Below are 22,297 nucleotides of genomic sequence, written 5' to 3'. Positions count from 1 at the left end.
GTGGAAGGGTCTTGGTCATCAACACACTGGTGGCCTCTACCTTATGGCACAGGTTCTTTGCGCTGCATCCTTCAGTGGTGTTGCTTCACCAGCTCCAGAAGTGCTTCGTGTCCTTTTTCTGGGATAGAAAACACTAACTGCGACCTGGGGTCTCAGTTTACCACTCGCTGATGGAGGCCAAGGCCTGGTCTACATAAAGAGCCAGCTAATGGCCTTTCGACTCTCGGTTGCTCTTCACATGCTATACATGCGACCCTCTCCACCATGGCTCAACGTCGCTCATCACCTTTTGCAACAGGCTGGGAGGCTAGACTATGACCACTCTCTCTTCCTGATGGACCTTTCCAAAATCGACACATCCCCCCTCTCTGGTTTCTATCAGAGTATGCTAAATGCGTGGCAAGCTCTGACAATAACAAGAGCTACACATTCTTACATGAAACAGATGTTTCTGGAAGAACCTTTGTTCTACAACTCCTTTTTTCATGATATGCCTGCTGATAGGTGTCTCATTCAACGCTTTACCGACAAGGGCGTTAAATCTGTCGCAGATCTTCTCAGCCCAAACCGTAGCTGGATCGGAGCTGATGCATTGGCAAGCCTGGTCAGTGCATGATCCTCTCAAATTGTGGCACGCATATTATGCAGTTTGCTTTCGACATACACACAGCTTGCACTTGCTTTGCTTTGGACATACACACAGCTTGCACCTGCTTGGGAGCAGGACCAGCAAAGCAATGAACAAAATACACATCAAATACCTTCTCTCTCTACCTTTACTGAACTTGTATGTGTTTTTTCTCTTGCCAGCCCTCTTCCTTGTCCCCCTTTTAACGAAGGCTTCAATGGCCTTCCCAAACAAAAAGACCTTTTTTTGGGTTGTGTAAAATTTCTTTCACAATGGCAAATAACACAGCAGAGGGTTCGATGGAGAGACCTCTTACCTTGTTCTCCCCCTTATTTTCATAACTGAAAAGGTTTTTATCACCCTCCTGTACCGCCATGATATGGCGACCTCCAATGGAGACTAGTACACTGGATCCTTCCTTCTAATCACTTGTTACACCTTTTTTCAAATTTTCTAGGATATGAATGTCCCTTTTGTAAGAAGTCTGAAAACCTTTTTCACATCTATGTTGAATGCCAACGGTTGGAACCTTTATTTATTTTACTTCGGAATTGTTTTGTGAGGTTTGGTTTGTTTTTTAACACTTGTGTGTTCATCTACGGATTGGATATCCCACACAAAAATTCCAATGCTGTGTTAGCCAATTTCCTGCTTGCTCAGGCAAAGATGGCAGCATATAAGTCAAGGAAAAGAAAACTTGATGCTGTTGTAGTAAATGATGAAGATGCTTTGTTTTTGTTCAAAAATCTTGTAATAAGTCGCGTTAAATTGGATTTTGCTTTCTTTTCAGTAACTGGAAGATTACCGCAGTTCTAATCAAAATGGTGTATAAAGGAAGTTATTTGCAAAGTCCGAGAGGAATGTTTATCCTTTTGTGAAATGTTTTGTATATAATCCACCCGATTCATCCTTTCCTTTCTTCAGCTTTTGCCCGAACGATGTCACTCACAGTTAAACCTTGCTCTTTCACAAGTCTCACTCATGCTGATGTTTTTTTTTTTTTTGCAATCCGTTCCCCACTTCCTTTCGAGACCCTAGCATGTCCTTCATTGTGATTTATGCTAAATCTAGACACCTCCTGACCCCCCACCCATACTCATTATCTCTTCTACCCTCACTGACCCTATCCAAGCCCACCTCTTCCTTTCCAGGTTATTGTGTTTTCTCCCCTCTCACTCTCTTTTCCTTTTGTTGTTCCATTGATGCTTCATCCTCCGATTGCAGACGAGAGATCTGGGATTCATGAAGAACACATCTGACCTGGGTGCACTGGGTGTGGATGGGGAGAGAGGAGAGGGAAGGAGGAATGAGGCAAGATAACTTAAGTGATAGAAAACAGAGAATGCACCACTATGTCTGTGGTTGGGGAGAATCAGAACTTTGGACTCGTTGGCTTGCAAGCATATGTCAAAAGCATGGAAAACTTAGATTTGATCACTATCCGAGCAAGATGAGAAGCAGCTGCACTCACCCAAGTGGAGTTTGGCTCATACTCCATGATGTTCCAGAAGGACTTGTACACTGCAATGCACTTTGAACAGTCAGTGACAAGCAGTCCTGTATTTCACTTTTTTCAGAACATCGAAACATACCAACAATGAGTGGCCAAAATTACATAGGCGAAAATGTGCGCCAGTTTGGAATGAAAGGGGGATCATGCATTGAGAAAATATTCCTGAGATTTTTATTTTTTACCTTTTAAGAAACTTCATGCAGAGCAAGGAAGGGTTCACATTAACAGCAAGACACCTTCTTGAAGTTTTATAGTTATATATTTTCAGAATGTAGTTGAGAACGTGTTCTGTAATCAAACACAATAAACCAGCTGTTAGGTCCACAGGGCAAACAGCAGCCCGACGATCGAAAAACCTGTATGCCAGGCAAATGAAATCTTTAATCTTCTGCACCAGAAAAAATATTCTTGATCCCAAGTGTTCACCTTCAAAGCTTCCTGTTGACCTCATACCGTAATATAGATTAAATTCCATGTGATTATGCATTTTACTATTGATTGCATCCCCAAGCTGTCCCATATCCTTACCAACTATCTGCACAGAGTGAGAGGCTGATCAGGATTTTCAGCTCCAAAAAAGCTGATTATCTCTGCATAAGTGGCTCAGCAGGTGAGACGTCTCGCAGTCCTGTTTCCATTCTGAAATAAAGGCACAGAGACTCTGTACTTTGCAGTGAAAGGTGATGAACCATTCCTGGTTTCCAGGAATGAGAGGCTGATCTTACAGCCTCAAGTTATTCGGTGGGAATATCAAGTTATCACGTTGGGCTATTGAAAAGAGAAAATAATCAGTCCTCACATCTGCATGATCCCTCTCTGCATAAGATGAGAAGAAAAGAATCGAAAACAAGTTTTACCACTCAAATTCAGCTGCACAATGAAATCTTTACCTTTTCAGTGTAGAATGAATTTCTTTATTTATTCGTAAAGTTGTTGAAAACACACACACACATTTTTTTTTCTTCATAAATCTGTTCCTCACAACAATTATTTTAATTTATTGAACAGTGACGACTATTCTTAAAGCACTACGTTAATATTTAAAGGATGTTGTAAATGATACTATTTCCACAACACCTGATACTTTAAAATACCCTACTCATAACTTATCAAAGAATTGCAAGGAAAAAAAAGGAAATTTTGCACAGGAGGAAGCCATTCGGCCCATCATGCCTGCACCACACCAATACCAGAATTAATGTCAACTGAGTCAACAGGCTGAGTCAACCCCCTGGTATCAATTCTGCGGCCAACAGGGCTTGAACTCAGGACCCTAGGATCCCAAGCCACCACCCTAACCGTGAAGCCAACACCAGGATTAAACCGCTCTTGATGTCTCTCCTGGATTCTGTGGAAGCTAAAGCTACTCGTTCTGCTCTTTTTCACTCATTCTCCCAGGACCTATCACTTTACCTTTAATTGTTTACCTTCCCTGCTGGAGGGTTTCATGTATTTATATTTTTATACACAATCCTCATTGTACATTCAATTGAATACCAATACACATTCTTACATTACCTGTGAACATATACATCTTACTTTGCACATGGCATGTACATGACCACACCACATCCATTGGCTTACCACTGAATCCAGCATTTATTCAAATACAAAAACTTCCATTTTAACACATTTCCTGTATACTCTACTGTGCTTCTGAAAAACTACTGAAATTGATTTTTTATTTATTAAATTGAATTATGTTTTTTTTAATACAACATTGTGGCTCAAGAAATTGTGAGGTCGCATCAGAGTGAATGTTTCATGAAAGATGTTTTAATGTTGTTATTGTAATTATTGAACTAGCAAAGAACCCTTCCTTATGCATGGGTAATTCCTTCACTTTTATGGAGTCTATGGTGTATTTTATTATGACCTGTATGTAATACCAGCTTCCTCCAGGAGTACTATAGAAATGGGGGTTCTGAGACAAGCCATTCTCCCAGAACCACTCGCATACATTCACTTATGCTTATTCCACCCACTCGCTCTTGCTCGTTCTGCTATTTTCACTCACTATCGTTTGCTCACGTACTCAATGTCTTATCTCAAAACCCAGATTTCTATACTACTTGCAGGGAGGAGGAGGGAATGGTCTTTCACATTATTCACACCTATCATATTTTCATTATACTCAAACAGCGAACCATTGAATATTTGTTTATGTTCTATTTTAGGGAATAACTTAATTTTCTTACATCACCATTCTTAAATCACCTCATCACCATTGAGTATATTAACAACCAATATGTTGGAACTTCGTTTAAGTATTGTTGTTGAACAGAGATGAAATAACAAACCTCTTTTAATGCTCTTCTCTGAGCACCTCCTGAGCCACATATCATTTTGAGATTGTAGCAAATTATTTTTCCAAAGCCTGGTGTTGGCGCAGTGGTTAGGGCAGTGGTTAGGGCAGTGGTTAGGGCAGCGGCTTGGGATCCAAAAGGTCCTGAGTTCAAGCCCCGTTGGGCCACTGAATTAATACACCAGGGGGTTGACTCAGCCTGTCATCCTTCCGAGGTCGGTGAAATGAGTACCAGTATACTAGGCCGGTGTATACCCCGGTTAAAATAGGTGTACCATATCCCTGTGTCGTAAGAGGCGACCAGGGTTGCGTCAGGAAGGGCATCCGGCGTAAAACTTGTGCCAAATCACTATGCGGATCATACGGATGATCTGCTGTGGTGACCCCTAACGGGAGCAGCTGAAAGAAGAAGAAGAAGTAAATTATTTTTCCACTGATTTCTTGACAACAATGAAAGGTTTTCTCTCCATTCAAGGATGTTTAATTTCTTTACATCATCTAAATTATTTGGATTTAAATTTAGCCACATATTTGTTTTATCTACATTTGTTTTAGTAATTTATTCAATAAGGCTTATTTGGCATTCCTCACATTCATTATGTTTTCCATTTAAATACCAAGGCTGTGATTTTTCTCTACTCTGGTTTGGTTATTGCTTAGTTCTATCATGTATATACCAGTAAGAAAAAAGGCTGCCCATTAAAATGTCCACTTAAAATTTTTTTATTCTTATACTTTATTTTATATGCCTGGTGTTGGCTTAATGGTTAGGGTGGTGGCCTTTGGATATAAGGGTCCTGAGTTCAAATCCCACTCAGCTGTTGAATTAATACCAGGTGGGGGTAACTCGACTTATCATTCTTCCGAGGTCAGAAAAATGAGTGCCAGCATGCTGGTATACTGTGTCAGAGTGGTGATCTGTCCAGGATTGTACCCAACAGCCAAGGAGATTGCTTAAACAGCACCAATGCTCTGCACAGAGTATGTTCCCATCCAACTTTATTTTATGTCTTTGCACTTGTATATCTTAACTCTTGTACTTATCGGTTAAATATTATATCCATAAGGAAAGGGTGCCAATTCCATTTTCTAAAATATACCTCTTATCATCAAAAACCCCCAGTGCCTTCTTATTTACCTCATCTGTATATAATTGATGTTTAAAACTTCTCATTGTATTCATTTTTCGATACTCTTCTTTCTTGAAGGCTAAACAGTTGTAATAATGTTCAAAGTTTATTGTTTCCTTGATTACGTTTTTCTTTACCCCCTTTAACTTTTTATTACTCTTTTCAATATTTTTATCAATATACTTATTAGCATCAGCTTTTTCTCTGAATCCCACAAATTCACTCATTATCTTTACACCAAATTCATCTTTAAACTTTCCAACAACCTTTTTATTATTTGCAGAGAATAGTTGGTTATGTGATTTATAATTGCTTGTTTCATAAATATCAATATCTTGAGACATATCCTTATAAATGTCTTCTGTATTGATTTTCAAAATAAAACTGTCTGTATCCATATAATGTAGATGGTTTTACACATTATTCACACCAATTATATTTTCATGTGCATGACCTCACAATGCATAAGTTACCCATGCATACATCAATGTATGATAACTCCATCCACATATTTCTTCTTTAAGTTGGTGTTGAAGTTGTCATACATTAACAACTTTGACAAGTCAAGAAATGATGTTCTGATGTAAATAGGTTTATACACTTCAATCCTCTCTCTTTATTCATACTAGTACGTGCCCGTAAAAAAAAAAAAAAAAATATTCAAACCGCGAGCAACAAACAACAACCACACAGGCCGTTTCTTCGCTCTCGCGTGCCCGTACCTGTGTGGCCCGGAAGTTTGCATATTATTCGCAGTTACGATTATTCGCAATTTAGTTTTAATGCCCAAATATTCAATTAGTGCTAATGTATTTTGCCTTTTCGCAATGTCATCGCAAGGAAAAACAAAAAGAGAAGATAAGAGAGAGAAAAATAATTACTTCCTGGTTCGGAGCACACCAGCTCACTCTGATGTTACCGAAATGTATGCACCATCTAATATGAAAACGATCATAACTTGGGGCATTGTGTTTATCTATAAATGCGCATAAGAAATCGAGAAATTATTAGAATACACGAAGTCATCACTCTCCAGAAGCCCATACGTTGTAACCCATAATGGGGAACGTGACTGAGCTTCCCTTCCCCATCGGCCATGCCCATGCAACAACGTGTCTTGTCATTGGTTTGGTAAATAAATGGCCATAACTTGGGAGGCACTTGTCCGATTAATATCAAACCTTGAAAAGGCACATCCTCAGGTCCCCAGCAATATACCTGGCAAGTTTCAATTAGATCGGACCAGTGGTTGTCGAGAAACAGCGGTCACACGCACACACACAGACGCACACACACACACACACACACACACACACACACACACACACACACACACACACACACACACACACACACATACACACACAGATTGCTGGAATTATAGATAGATGAATAGTACAACAAAAGTTCTCTGAAAACACCTCTGCTCTTTGAAAACTTGGTTTATTCATGAATTTTGATGCTTGTTTCCAAAATGTAGCAAGTCTTACGTTTTGTCTATTCCTAACATTTTCCAGAGTCTTTTCAAATACAGCATTATTCATTAATTTATAAATGCTCTTCTGAAAATCTGTTTTTGCTTCTGTTCTCCTTTTCGTATTAAAATCAATGTAGGTCTTTAACCAATGACTTTGTTTAAACTTTAAACTTCTTTACTTTCTTTCTTCTTTACTTTCTTTACTTCTTTCTTTAAAGAAGTTTAAACTTCTTTACTCTCACACCAGCAGATAAAAATATTGTATTAAATTCCTTTGATGTAAAACATAATTCTCTTTATCATATAATGTAGTAAGTAATTTTTCTGTTGATTTCTTGCTCGAAGTAAGAAATGATTGCTGATAACTGCTAAGCCATTCCTTTCTCAGACTTTCTTTATCAGGTGCCTAACGTAGGTATTTATGTTTTTCTGGATTATTTCTAGATATTTCAAATTAACCTCAAAATAATATCCAACCTGTGCTTTATCTAACTCCTTTTGAGAAGGGATAACGATGTTTTGTCAAACTTTTTCATAATCTGTCTGTTTTACCCATTTGAGTTTTTCATAAGGTAAAAATTGAGACATAGCCCATCCATATAAATTGTTAACATCATAATATATCAAGTAAGAATTATCTTTGTAGCATCATAATTGGGAAGATATTTGTTGTTTGCTTTAGCATATCTCTTCGAACAGACTTGTGATATTCCAACTATTTTTGCCTTCTCTATCATCAAAAGCATATCTACACCTCCGATTAATTCCAAAGGTTGTTTTGTCATTTTTTAACATGGCACTCCAAGCCAATCTTGGTGCTATATAATCGTGAGCGGGGTCTAACCCATAGGAATTTTTATTTTGACAGACTGTTCTAAAAGTCTCAAATACATCAGCCAATAAAAGAACATCAGTCTTAAGATACAAATCGTGATATTCTCATAAGTTATTTTTATTAAGTTTCTTCCAAACATTTTAAGCATAAATATAATCTTTATCAATTATGTGTTTTGTTTTATTCATGAAAAAAACTTTCCTTTGGGGAAAGATGTGTTTCTTCAAATCTTTTATTGGAATCCAACGAATCATGAGGATATATTCCCTTTTGTGAAAGAAGATTATTATCAGGAAAGTACGATTTAAGATTAGGAAAGTTTTTAATATGTCATACTAAGTTAGATAATGGGCTTGACATAAATTTGAATGTGTCAAGGAATATGATATGAGGTAATGGAGATGTATGGTTATAGATTGTTTTTGTGAATGAGACGTAGTTCTGGTTTGTGTTAGGAATGGCTGAAATATTTCCAGGTGTTTTACTTAGTTCTTTTATAAATAGATGTGTGTCATAGTGAGCATTGTTGTAAAGAAAGACTGCAATGAAAGGAGGAAGTTTAAAATTGAGATTACAACATTGATGAGCTGGACCTCTATATTTACCAGTGAGATGACAATGGTCTCTTACCTTTGGACCTTCATGATTTTTCTCCTCACAAATATGACAGACAGTCTGTGGTTGCTTACATTTCCTTTTCTCTTGTTTTGTTAAGGAGAATGTTCTTTAGGTTTTTCCATTACCTTATACATTTGAATGCAGTCTTTTTCCAGTCATTCTACAAACTTTTCAGAGGCATCTTCTCCTCAATAAAGTTCTAACTTGTATTCATCACCAACAGATGATTTGATGTAAAAACAGAAACCACAAGGAATATGTTTCTGATATTTATTTGTGTATGATTGATTTGGATTTGGAGAATCATTATCTATCTTTTTAAGGATACTTTCAAAATCAGCATATATCAAAATCGGATGTTTTATCGATTTGTTGAAATCTTTGAATTAAATATTTGAACCTGGTTTGGCATCTTAATTATGGTTGATTTATGATTACTGCAGTATTTTGTATGTTGATTTAATCATTCTTTTGTATGAAAGAAGTTGAGACATCACTTAAACAGATATGTTTTACATTTTTTATTGATTACTTGTGAAGTGATTAATCTTGATACATTTTTGATATAAACATAATGTGAATTTTCTTCTGAACTATAACACAGAAGGTCAATGTGTGTTTCATCATTCTTATCATTATTTGAAATCTTTAATATTTAAATTTTGTTTGTATCCATAAATCCATATACATTAACAAATAGATTATTCATTTTCTCAAATTTAACAAAATATGTCAATAACATTGGAAACATTAAATCTTGAACATTTAGTTTTGTCTCATATTTCTTAAAATGAGAAACTCTTTCTGGCTTTCATTGTGGGGGGTGTAGGTGAGCAAGAACCGACCAGAGAAAGCATTTATTATCATAGTTTTGAATATTAACAACTGCCTTTGAAAGCTTTATCTCTTTTGGTAAATCAATGTTTGAGGAAGCTTTGAGAGGATCTGATTTGAGGATGTGTATCCCAAAAAGTTTTTTTTTTACAATTAATCCACGACATTAACGAGACCGACCAATAATTTCATCTTATATAATTTCATCATAAACAACACATTGTAAGAAATCTTGGAATGATGTAATAAAATAAGGTCTTGTTTAAATTTAGAAATATTGATCTTTAACTCCTTAAATATCAGCTTAATTTGGTACTTTTGTTAAAGAAAATTTTGCTCCAATATAAAACTTAAAAGTACCCATTTAATTTAATGTTTTTTTTCATTGGAATTTCAATACTTGGTTTCATCATTACAAGTTCCTCATCAGCTGATAACGGTATATCTTTTGCATTTCCTTTATAGTTGAATAATCTTATTTTTATATGTACCTTAAATGCTCTGTCTATGTTTTCAATCTCCTCATTAAAGACGACAATATTTGGTGTCACTGGAGTTGGAGTTGGAGTGTGTTTTTTTTTAATGAATTTATCAGGCAAATAACACCGTTTTAGCATGAATAATATTTCTTGTGCAAAAATTGTTGGTTTGCTTCATACAAGCTAAAATATACACGATTTGATAGAAAACATGCGTTTCTGCATTCATACAGTGATTTGGAACAAAAAACGTTTTCATAAGCTAATGTGTTGTTAAAAATGCATCTGTTAGCAAATATGACCGTTTTTGCATGAATAAGGTTTCAAATGTAAAATGTGTTGTTGTGCTTTGCACAAGCTAAAAATACACAATATTTGGTAAAAGCTCAAATTTCTGCATTTCAGCAGTGATTTCCTTCCAAAAAAGTGGTCAGATCAAGCTAATATGCAATAAAAACGCTTGTATTTGGCAAATATGAACGTTTCATCATGAATAAGGTTTCACATGTAAAATGTGTTGTTTTGCTCAGCACAAGCAAAATATATATATATATATATATATATATATATATATATATATATATATATATATATATATATATATATATATATATATATATGATTTCATAGAAAATACATGTTTCAGCATTAGAATAGTAATTTGGAACCAAAAACAGTTTCAGAACAGGTTATGTGTTGAAATTGCTTGCACGTGGCAAAGAAGAACGTTTTTGCATGAATAAGGTTTCTGATGTGAAATGTATTGTTTCTCATTGCAAGCCTAAATATAACCTATTTGATGGAAAACAGATTTCTGCATCAGACTTGTGATTGGGTCCAAATTCTAGTTCAAAACAAGCGAATATGTTCTGTAAAATGCTTGTGTTTGGCAAAAAGTTCTGCTTTTACAGGAATAAATATGGCTTCCAGTGTTTTGCTCAATTCAAGCTAAAATACACACTCTTTCAAGAAAAACACCTGTTTCTGCCTTAGAATTGTGATTTACAACAAAATGCATAGTCAGAAAAACCTTCTGTGGTGTTGGAAATGCTTGTTTTAAGCAAATAACACCATTTTAACATGAATAATGTTTCTTGTGCAAAATTAGTTGTTTTGCTTGGTGCAAGCTAAGATATCACAATTTATTAGAAAACATGGGTTTCTGCATTAGCACAGTGATTGGATGCAAAAACGGGTTCACAACAAGCAAATGTGTTGTTAAAAATGCTTCTGTTAGCAAATAAGACCGTTTTTGTATTAATAAGGTTTCTCATGTAAAAATGGCTACTATTAGGCCCTGCTCCCCACATACTCTTCTTCGTTGTTGTTAACTGGGCTGCAAGCATTATTGTATGTGTGGTTCCATCTTCTGATATAGTTATGTTACTTTGAGGCTTCGTGTTGAAACATTTATTTGAAACCTTTGGGTCAATTTGATTGCATTTATGGTGGAATGGGGTGTTTTCACATTTCTTTATTATCGGGCACACGACATGGGCCGCACTTTAGGCTACCAGGAGCTGCCAGTGGCTTGTGGGCCATGCCATGAAGAACAGAGCCCAGGAGTTTCACTTTCCGATTTTGCCAGTGACGTTACATCTGGAAGCCATATTGATCCGAATGCCGGTTTACCTCGAGAGAGTGTATTTCAAGCTCAGATTCCGATACTGATTCCACCATCATTAGAAAGTCTGAAGGTTCTCAGTATGTTGAAACTGATCAGTAGAATTTTGAAGGAACGGTTGGGAGAAAAAAATTAGTAATGAAACACTTTTTGGGGGGGAAAGTGGAGCCGTATCGTATCAGGCCTTGTGTGAATGATTCAGAGGAAGAAGGTGGAAGTATTATTGACTAAAATGGCACTCAGTAGAGTGCATTCCTCTACTTCGCAATGCCTATTCCATGAGAACTTTTTTGGGCCTAATACTGGGTTTTAAAGTACATCCTGGTTTACCTTGTTGGGGGTCTGAAGCTGCCATTTTTTTGGCCTGCTCAACCATGCCTTGACTTGGAACAGGCCATGATTTCTTAATGATAGTTTTTTTTCACTTTCCTCACATATTATCGTATAGCTACGAATCGCTGGGTACATTGCAATGCTTACAAACACCTGGAGATGCCACCATTTGTGGCCTTATTTCATTTCTGCACATGCCATAACCTCAAGAATCTCCTAAGCTAAGCCAAATTACTAAATTTAAGCTTCAGAATTGAACTTAGAAACAGCACCAACTGTGAAAAAAAGTGTTAATTTGTCCAATTTGGACATATTTGATATTTTAGGCATCTCTGGGAGGTGTGTTTAATATGACTGTTCGGTGATTGCTAATCTAAGTTATGTACATATTGCTAATCTCCCCCTCTTTTTTTTCTCCCCCCAACCCTTAGTATACCTGTTGTCCGGATGGTGGTCATCTCCAGACGTGTATATCCGGATGGACCCACACCTCACACTGCCTTCCCTTCACATATCTGGACAGTCGTTATGCCCGGATGGTAGTTTTATCCACACATATCCAGATGGTAATTATCTCCGCATGTATCTGGATGGTGAGTATCTCCGCATGCATCTGGACAGTGGTTATCTCTGCATGTTTCCGAATGGTGGTTATCTCCACACATATCCAGATGGTGGTTATGTCTGGAAGTATCCGAATGGTGGTTATGTCATTCAACCATATCTCCACCCACACGGCATCACACCATCACCTTCTTTTCTCTTTCCCCATCCCCTTTCCACATTGGGACCAACGTAAGCCCACAGGCTTATGTCGTTTGTGCAAGGGGTCGCCAGTGATTCCCGTCTTCTTTATCTCTCTGTCTATCCCTCTTACTTGTCTAATTTCCTGGAGTGACTGATGCACCTATGTCTGTAGTTTCATAATAAGGTAACTGTTGAAGTGGCTTGTGTGTCTAAGAGGAAGGCTTTCATTAGTGACACTGCATTGCTTGTATATATGTGCCTATTTGTTAACACATCCAATCGTTTCCAACCTGGCCGATTGACTCTTTCTCCATTGGTTAGACCAGCTTTTCTCAACCTTTTTACCCTTGTGGAACCCTTGAAATAGTTTTCATGTCTCAGGGAACCCCTGCATAAAAATTATTATATACCATTATTAATATCTCGCTCTTTTATATTTTTATTGTAGTTCACGTGGTAAATATAATTTTTTTTTTTTCGGATACCTGGTTTAAGGAAAAAATGACCCCCTTTTGTCAAATTTATTGGCAATGAAAAAAAAAACATACTGCTCGTTCATGAGACCTCACACCGAGGTTTGAAATATTCGATTAAAAAAAAAAATAATAATATATATATATATATATATATATATATATATATATATATATATATATATATATATATATATATATATATATATATATATATATATATATATATATATATATATATATATATTAGACTTATGCGCTATCGCAGCTGCGTCGTACCTCCTATTACTCTTGTTTTGTTTACATTGATGACATAAGGAGGTCGTTTCTCGCAAGTTTCTGCGATTCACTGTTCAAACACATGTTTCAAACCACTAAAAAATCTGATTGAATTGGGCCAATCTGCTTGCTTTGTAATTGGGTTGTGCTGCTTGGTCAATTTAAAAACGTCATTTTTGAAAGTGTTTGTCAACCCCGAGTCTGTTTGAAAATTAAAAAAAACACCTCATGTAACTTGATAAACAAAACTTAAACAAATAAAGCTGAAGCAATAATGGTGAAAGAGAGAGAGAGAGAGAGAGAGAGAGAGAGAGAGAGAGAGAGAGAGAGAGAGAGAGATAGAGAGAGAGAGAGAGAGAGAGAGAGAGAGAGAGAGAGAGAGAGAGAGAGAGAGAGAGACACAGACAGACAGACAGACAGACAGATAGACTTCGTGCTAGGAAGCACAGAGAAGATAGATGGACACCGCGCAGGTCCGTCCCGTACTTGAGTCAGTCACTCAATGATACACGAATCCGCCACGTACAGGATGTCCACAAACCAGTGAGGGCGGTTTCACATTGACGCCATTTTGACATCGTTAAATACATTCCCTATGGTTGTTATAATTGTAAATGATATAAGAGGTTGAAGCCTCTATTATAATAACCAAGGGGTTTCCAACAATAGCCTCGTGTTGGCTTAGTGGTTAGGGTGGTGGCTTGGGATCCCAGGATCCTGAGTTCAAGCCCCGTTGGCTGCTGAATTAACACCAGGGGGTTGACTCAGCCTGTCATCCATCTGAGGTCGGCGAAGTGAGTACCAGTGTACTGGTCCCGGTGTATGCCCCGGTTAGAATAGGTGTACCATATCCCTGTGTGTCGTAAGAGGTGACCAGGGTTGGCATCAGGAAGGGCATCCGGCCATAAAAAAACATTGCCTCAAGAAAAAGCCTAACCCCTGCACAGCAGGGAAAAATGGCTGTAAAAACGGTGATGGATGGTTTCCAACAATATGCCGTATGTGTATAGTAAAATTACGAATATTAAATCAAACAAAAACTACTCAAAAATACATTAGCCTATTTATTACTGTTTCTCGCAGAACCCCAAGCGACCTCTTGCGGAACCCTAGGGTTCCAGGAAACCCCGGTTGAGAAACACTGGGTTAGACACTAGTGTGTAAATAGTGGATGAGGGTTTTGCCTCATTGTTTCACTACTAGCTGATATCCCACTTACGATTCTGCTCGTCCATTCTTAATTTATAGGAGTGGGGCATCGATGGCACAGTTCCATGTCTGGTTGGATTAATTTGCAGATAAGGTAACATGGGAATTGGATGTAAGGACCCCACCTAAATTAATTGTCTCAGATGGCATTCATCGTTGCTTAACAACCCGTTGTGCCACAGAGTTGTCTGCAGCTCATCAGCTTCAGGATTAATGGTTGGGAAGTGGGTCTGTGAAGCCACTCGTGACCTGGCCGGTAAACCCAATACAATACATTGTTATTAGCCCAATCACAAACTTTGAAACAGGTATTAAAAAAGAGATAAACGGCAAAAAAAATTGTATCCACTTGTCACTTTATGGAGGATATTTTTTTTCAGTTTCGGCTGTCTGAAAGTAATAGAGCCCTCCCCTCACAATCACTTTGCTGATACAGTACTTCAGTTTAATGAATTCCTTGCAAATATGTTTTTGACCTTCCTTTATATGAAGCATAGTTATTTTTTCCAGTTATCCTCTGCAGCTTGGAGGATGCAGCAGACTGGAAAAAAAGTACATCTACTTCTGCAAAGCTCATAATTGATACACGTCCCACACCAACACCCAGCAACAGAGTCATATGAGATATAAAGTATGAAGCTTGTGTCCATTTTCAGACCTGGAAAGCATTTCTCATTTGATCATTTCCTTTCCAAAAACAGGTCACCAAATGATATAGCTCAGTATAAAGCAGAAATAAAAATGAACTCCATTTCTAACTTCAAAGGTCACCTTTCCAACCGATCTTACTTAAATTCCATCAGCTTACTCTTCTTTGTCCAACTGAACCACACTAGTTTATTGTCTTCAAATGTGAAACAAAATTCCTTTTTATCATCAACAGCACATGTTACTACTTGTATCATTAGTGTGCAGGTCCGAAAATTTATGCAGTGCCACCTGGCATCAATTCATTCATTAACTATCTCTTCTTTTTCACCAAAGGCTACATTTCATTCATTTTAAAAGGAGCCAATGTAATGTCGATTTTCTAGAAAGGTGCAAAAACAGGCCCCGATTGAAGAAAAATCATCAGGAAAACATTTAAATCGAAGCGTGGATAATCTTTAGATTTACATTTTCCTAGTTTCTGGTGGTATGAGCTTGGCTTTCTCACAGACATTCATTATTGGATAAGCTTCTGTTGACACAAATGTCTTGAGATAATGTCTTTACAAGAAGGGTCTTTAGCCTATTTGTCTTCCTTTTTATCACTTCTTTGAATCTACATAACTTCCTATTCCATCCTGTTATGAATATTCCATGAAACTATTCCAGTCCATGAAACTGTTGTACATAACTATTCCATGAAAGTTATTCCATTCTGTCCCATAAAACACATTCCAATGACATATCAATTCAGTTTCATCATTATTCCTGTCATAAATACCTGGAGCTGGTTGACATTTAATCAATGATCTTTATTTTAAGGCATATATTCTTGTTGCATGCCAATCATGCACCATTTACTAGTCCCCTACTGGTTTCATTGGAGGGGACAAGAGGTTTGCTCTCCATCCATCGGTCGCACCTGTTTTTTCAAACTTTTTTTTTTTGGTATACATTGTCGAGGTCGTGTGAGAGCTAACACGCAACGCACAGCAAGGGGGGGGGGGCATGAGACAAGGGGGTGGGAGTGGGAAGGACAAAACAGTGGGGAACAGAGACATTAGGAGATCTGTGGAAGGGAGAGGAATGGGGTGGGGAACATGGGGTACATAAGATGGACATTACAGAGACTTTCAGGAAGAAAAGCACGGAATTGGAAGGAGGTGGGTTTGGGGTGGATTAATGAGGGAAGAAAAGATCGAGGATTTGAATGGGGGATGATAAGAGATGGTGGTGAACAGCTGTTTTGAAGGCCTGGAGGGAAGAATGGGATTGAACAGATTGAGGGAGTTTATTCCAAAGGTGGGAAAAAGCAGGAATGAAAGAGTGAAGGTGAGCAGTGATTCGTGATTTTGGTAGTTTTACCAGGAGCGGGTTGCTGGCGGACCTTGAGCACCCTGCGGAAATATGGGGGGGACATATCGCAGACAGAACAGGGGGGCGAGACCAGAGAGGAGACGGTAGAAGAAAGAAAGACCACCAACCTGCCTGCAGTGAAAGAGTGAGAGACCCAAAGGCTCAGCCTCATCACGGTAGATACCAATGATCCTAAACATCTTGGTTTCCACAGTGTGAAGCATATTGTATTGCAAATGTTCTTGAATTCCTAATTTGCAAATGTTCATGCCTTCAATCCATGCTAATCTGTCTGTCTGTCTGTCTATTTGGTCCAGTTCTCCATTAATTGAATTATTTATTGCTGTGTAAATGATGTGTGCAAACTAAAGTAGTTGTACTCTTGACTCGACCCTTGTTCTTTTCACTCACACATGTCCTGCAAGTAAAGGCCGATCAAATTCACCCTGTTTAAGCACTGTCGCCATTTTCCGGTGATCAAGGTCATTAAGGAAGCATAACCACTCAGCAAGTCTTTCCAGCTAGTAGTGGAAAGTCCACAAGGTCGAAGATAATATTTAATGGTAAATCACATTAATTTGTAAACCCTTTCCTTTTTAACTTTTTGGTGAATATATATTTTATCCAACACATACATTTATTGCTGTCTTCCATCAACTTTATCAACCTCTCCCAAATCATTACTTTGGTTATGATTACTTCAGGATCATCAAAATGAATATTTTGTCAAGCTGTTATGCTTTTATAGATTACTTATCCAGTATAATGTGTTCTTCCTATTGCTAATGGCAGCTTGACTGCCGGGTAGCTATCATTTTGTTGGGTCACGACTATGTCGCTGATACTGTGCCCCTCCACCAGTACACTGGTACTCATTTCACCAACCTCAGAAGATTGACAGGCCGAGTCAACCCCACCTGGTGTTAGTTCAGCAGCCAATATGGCTCGAACTCAGGACCCTAAGATCCCAAGCCAGCCACCCGAACCACTAAACCTACACCAGGCTTAACATAATGTGTTGAAAACATGTTTTTAGCCTCTACTTTTCCCAAAGGGATCAGACGTGTGTGTGTGTGTGTGTGTGTGTGTGTGTGTGTGTGTGTGTGTGTGTGTGTGTGTGTGTGTGTGTGTGTGTGTGTGTGTGTGTGTGTGTGTGTGTGTGTGTGTGTGTGTGTGTGTGTGTGTGTGTGTGTGTGTCGTTGGTTGTTATCTCCATATGAGGGTTTCAAAAGATGGAATGAAGTCCTCCCAGTTTTCGAAGTAAGGGTTCATTTCAGTAAGGGGTCATGTTCACTTTCATTTCAGAAGAGGTCATGATTCATGGACCAAGTTTTGAAGTTTTCTTGTTCTTAAAGTTTCATTCTGAGGGCTCACTTCAGGATCGTTACTGAGCCCCAGACAGCTTCCAACTGTAGTTCGTTTGTAGTGATATTCCCATTGATGGTGTTTATGATCTTCATGAGGTTCTTTTATCATTCCCTATGCCCCAATTATAACTGCTACAATTTCGGTGCTCTTCAGCTTAAAGGATCTTTTTGCAGAGGTATTCAGCTATTTTATTGATGTCTGCATTGTTAAGGCCAAAATCGCTGGGTACTGAAACCTCATTCAGCAATTTCGTGTATTCCTATACATTAGACCTCCAACTCTGCCTTGATTCTTTACTAAGTTTTAAATAACGTAATCTTAATTGGATGACCCAACTTATGTCATGATAAAGGCCAGTTTCAAGAAAATGGTAAAGGAATACCATTTTTGCTCAAAGTTGAACTCCAATTTTACGTGCATATTTTTGAATTGTGTGTGTGTGTGTGTGTGTGTGTGTGTGTGTGTGTGTGTGTGTGTGTGTGTGTGTGTGTGTGTGTGTGTGTGTGTGTGTGTGTGTGTGTGTGTGTTTGATGGCCGTAGGTGGGAGTCTCATACCCACTCTGGATGCAAATCACATCTGTGGAAACTTCACACTAAATGTCTTTAAGTTCTTTAAATGCGGTTCCATGCACAAAACGCTGACGGTCCTTGTTCCGAAATAGCTTGTGGGTATTAACATACTTTCAAAAGCCATTGGTACAGTCACTTATTTCCAGACATACGATTAAGCAAAAGAGAGGAAAAGCATCAATTTTGACCTCATGATGATTTTCACGAAGTGATTCAATGAGGATGAGCATGGACCAAGTCCAGAAATTACAGGATTTAGTTACTGCATAACAGTCATGTTCAAAGTAGACAGAAGGCATCTTCGAATGATATTCAGCAAACTGCAGTCTTGTTGTGTCTTATGCTAATGCAGAATGACAGCTCCCATGATACGTAGAATACACAGATGGCGACCTGAACATCTGCTCCTGTATATAATCATATCCTGCGGGTTGTTGGGTGAGCTCAGTCTGAAAAAATTTAGCACACTAACCAAAGCATTTTATGAGCTTGGAGAGCATAATTCGCTTTACCACCCAAAACAAAACACGTTGATGACTATTGGTGTCATTTTCCATCCCAGTACTGATGTTTACATTTTTATAAAATTGAATACTTCATATGATATTTATGTGTGGTTCTTCAATATTCTGGATGTGCCAAAAAAACCCCAAACCTTCCGTTTTACTCACCATTAATTTATTTTTCATGTTTTTTCTCTCTCTTATTTCAGACAATGAGATCTGAGGTCCTGTAGGAAATTATGCCCTGGACAAATGAAGAAAAGTTTTTTTTTCTCTCAAAATTCTACATTAAAATGCAATCCTCCAAACTCAAAGACAGTTCAAGAGAAATTTAATTGAAGAGATGCCCCAAGCAAAGGGAGAATATTCAAATGGATGAATGCATTGAGAGAGGAAGGAACTGTGCACAAATTAAACTCAAAATCAATTGACAGACTAACTCATTCTGGATGCCATGAGCTGAGAACTCCTGAGGTTATTGAGGTCTGACAGTGGGTCAGAAACAATCCAAAAAAGTAGTTTCACCGCCGCAGTCAAGAACTTGGACTCACAGGGTCAAGTCTCAGGAGGATTCTGCATGACGACATGAAACTTAACCATACAGAATAAAAGTCAGATACAAGCTTATTGACCGAGACAAAAACAAGTGTCTTGAAATGGGTCGGTGGTTTGTAGAGAAAATTTAGGAGCCTGGTTTTCACAATGATATCTGATTCTCCAACAAGGCTCATCTTTTGCTTAATGGCCAAGTCAACTTCAAGAACAATGTCTTTTTTGTACCACCCCATGAGGTTCACCAGAGACTCTTACATTCAGTCAAGTGCACGTACTGATGTGCAATGTGCAAGCATGGGATCATTGGACCATTTTGGTTCAAAGATGAGGATGGTAATGCCATGGCCATGAATTCTGAACTCCACATTAAAGTGCAGAATGAGTTTTGGGCTGCACTTAGTCCCAGGAGAAGCTTTCATAGAGAAGAGCAATGATGCAACCATTCAGCATGGTGGAGAAACCCCTCACACCACAAATGAGTCCCATGTGTGAGTGACAATCCACTTTGGTGAGACAGTGATTGGTCAACACCAGTATTGAGTGGTCTCTACATTTCACTGATCTGAGCCCAATATATATATATATATATATATATATATATATATATATATATATATATATATATATATATATATATATATATATTTTTTGCATGTTTGAGAGGTGCAAGTGTAATGCAATGTGAGGTGTGGTGCAGTGTAAGAGGAAGAATGTGAGATGCAGATCAGTTTGGTTCACTCTTGAGTTCACTCTTAGATTTGTCCTGAAAAGAACAATTCGTCGGACTTGCCGTGTTGATTGCTCTTTGGCGTCCACATTAAATGAGAGATAGATGGTAGAAGAAAGATGCATGAGAGAAAACATCCTATTGAAAATCGTGTAAGGATCTGTATGTGCAAGTGTTGCTGCGGGATGCAGTCAAAATGAGCGACATTGAAATGGAAGCAGTTCCTGCTCACAGCAGCAATGCGTGACCCTACACCTGGTCATGCTGACTCCAACGCTTGTCCTTGAACCGCCTGTCTCCCTAGCGAGCTCCGGCGTCTTCTACTCCACTCTGTCCCCGGCGCTCTCCCTGCGATACTCTCAGCTCTGTCCCTGGTGATCTCTCCGCGATGCTCCCAGGAATGAGCTGCATTTGCTCTTTTTATGAGACTTGGGCGAGGGGAAGATCCAAACATCACAACAAAAGAGGGTCCTTGCGAAATTGAACTTCCCTATTTTTCCAAAGTGTTTGTAGCCACGCCCCACCAGGTCCCGAACCCAAAATCTGGGCCAGCCACTTTCCAACAGGGCCATGCATAGCAGCTCCGACTTTTACATGGGACCATCGTTTTTGGCGGTGCTCTCTGGACCCGAACCTGCTTCTCCCATTGTCGAGGTGCTCTCTAGACCTCTCTGGACTTATTTTGGAGGAGCTCTCTGGATCCGAACATGCTTCTACCATTCTACTTCTACTTCTATTTCTTCTACCATTATCACATTCAGTAACATATGACACGTGATAGTGAAAAAAATCTGGGGTTTCAAATTTAGGAGGAAAAAAAAAAAAGAAAAACAACAAAACAAAACCAAAATTTGGCAAAATTATGGTGCAGCAAACACCTTCTGCTACCTACGCCGACAACACCCCCATTTTATCTTCCTTTTCAGAAGCTCGACAGAATCCTAAGTAATAGAAGCGTTAAGCCAAAGTAACGCCGCCTGCTAACAGAACACTGTAATGCTTCTGCAAATGGTTTTAACGAAAATTAAATGGAAACAGAGAAAAAACAAATCACCTGAATGCTGGTATAAGTTATTATATGTTGTGTCATGAAAGACATAATTGAAGAGGAAATATGAATTGATATTTAAATCACTGGACACACACACACCCACACACACACACACACACACACGGAGGAGGAGGAGATTGGGACCAGACTCTTTGCAGAGCGTTGATGCTGCTTTAGCAGTCTCCTTGGCTATCGGGCACAATCTGGACGGGTTGCCACTCCGACACAGTATACCAGCATGCTGACACTCATTTTACCGACCTTGGAAGGATGACAGTCTGAGTTAACCCCACCTGGTATTCATTCAACAACTGAGTGGGATTTGAACTCAGGACCCTAGGATCCAAAGCGCACCACCCTAACCATTAAGCCAACACCAGGAATTACTGTAGTATTGTGGGAGGCCTTGGCTGGTAAAAGTATCAATAGGAGGAAATGTTGTAGCAAGAGAACAGAGATGATAAAATTCAACACATTGTCTTCCTATTTTTTGGGTGAAAATGTTATTCAAGCACACATTTCGAACTAGAAGCTAACAAATCCTCTGTATGCCATTATCAAGAGAACGACAACCAGTTGTGACAATTATCTAGATATCAGATTAACCTCCTGAAGTTCAATGTGAGTGATGGCATACAAACGGACAACCTTCTCCCTGCCCAGTGAGAACTAGTATCGCACTACACATCAATAGATTTAAACACACGAGTGACCCCGAACCAACTCGAGGATTGAAAATCTGAGCCTCAGGTCTCAGTGTCTCTTTGCAACAACACTTATTCAGGATGCAGGTATTTGTGTTGAACATTTTATAGCACATAAATGGCGATACAACCCGGTGGCTGATGTTAATGATGCGTAGCTTGAGATTTAAGCTAATGCAGCATAACGAGGTTTGCCTAACATGCCCCAGGCCAAATTTCTTCTCAAAGCCGATAGTGCACTGAATTTAAAACATTGCTTCTTCAAATACTATTTCATTTCCAAGTCTTCCTTCATTATGAATCAGGAAACTAAATCGAATGTTGCAATAAC

At 38.5% G+C, this 22,297-nt stretch overlaps 1 protein-coding gene across 4 annotated transcripts in view; it reads left to right on the top strand.

The window, feature by feature from the left end:
* Nucleotides 1–22,297, top strand: part of LOC147024120 (uncharacterized) — a 160,321-nt gene that overhangs the window by 4,000 nt on the left and 134,024 nt on the right. For 3 of the 4 annotated variants that reach the window (XR_015058877.1, XR_015058878.1, XM_085883703.1), the window contains one exon: nucleotides 12,208–12,369. Coding sequence is in view for 2 of the 4 variants with exons in the window: in XM_085883703.1 (XP_085739829.1) it covers nucleotides 12,208–12,369 (162 nt within the window). In the remaining 2 variants the exon portion in view is untranslated. The remainder of the gene's footprint in view (nucleotides 1–12,207; nucleotides 12,370–22,297) is intronic. The other variant, XM_085883704.1, reaches the window with a different exon arrangement.

This window comes from Eptatretus burgeri, chromosome 6 (assembly GCF_056783735.1).
Source record: "Eptatretus burgeri isolate ZD-2024b chromosome 6, Ebu_testis_v1, whole genome shotgun sequence".
Classification (NCBI taxonomy): domain Eukaryota; kingdom Metazoa; phylum Chordata; class Myxini; order Myxiniformes; family Myxinidae; genus Eptatretus; species Eptatretus burgeri.
Note: the sequence above shows the minus strand (reverse complement) of the source record. Positions and strands in the feature narration are given on the sequence as shown.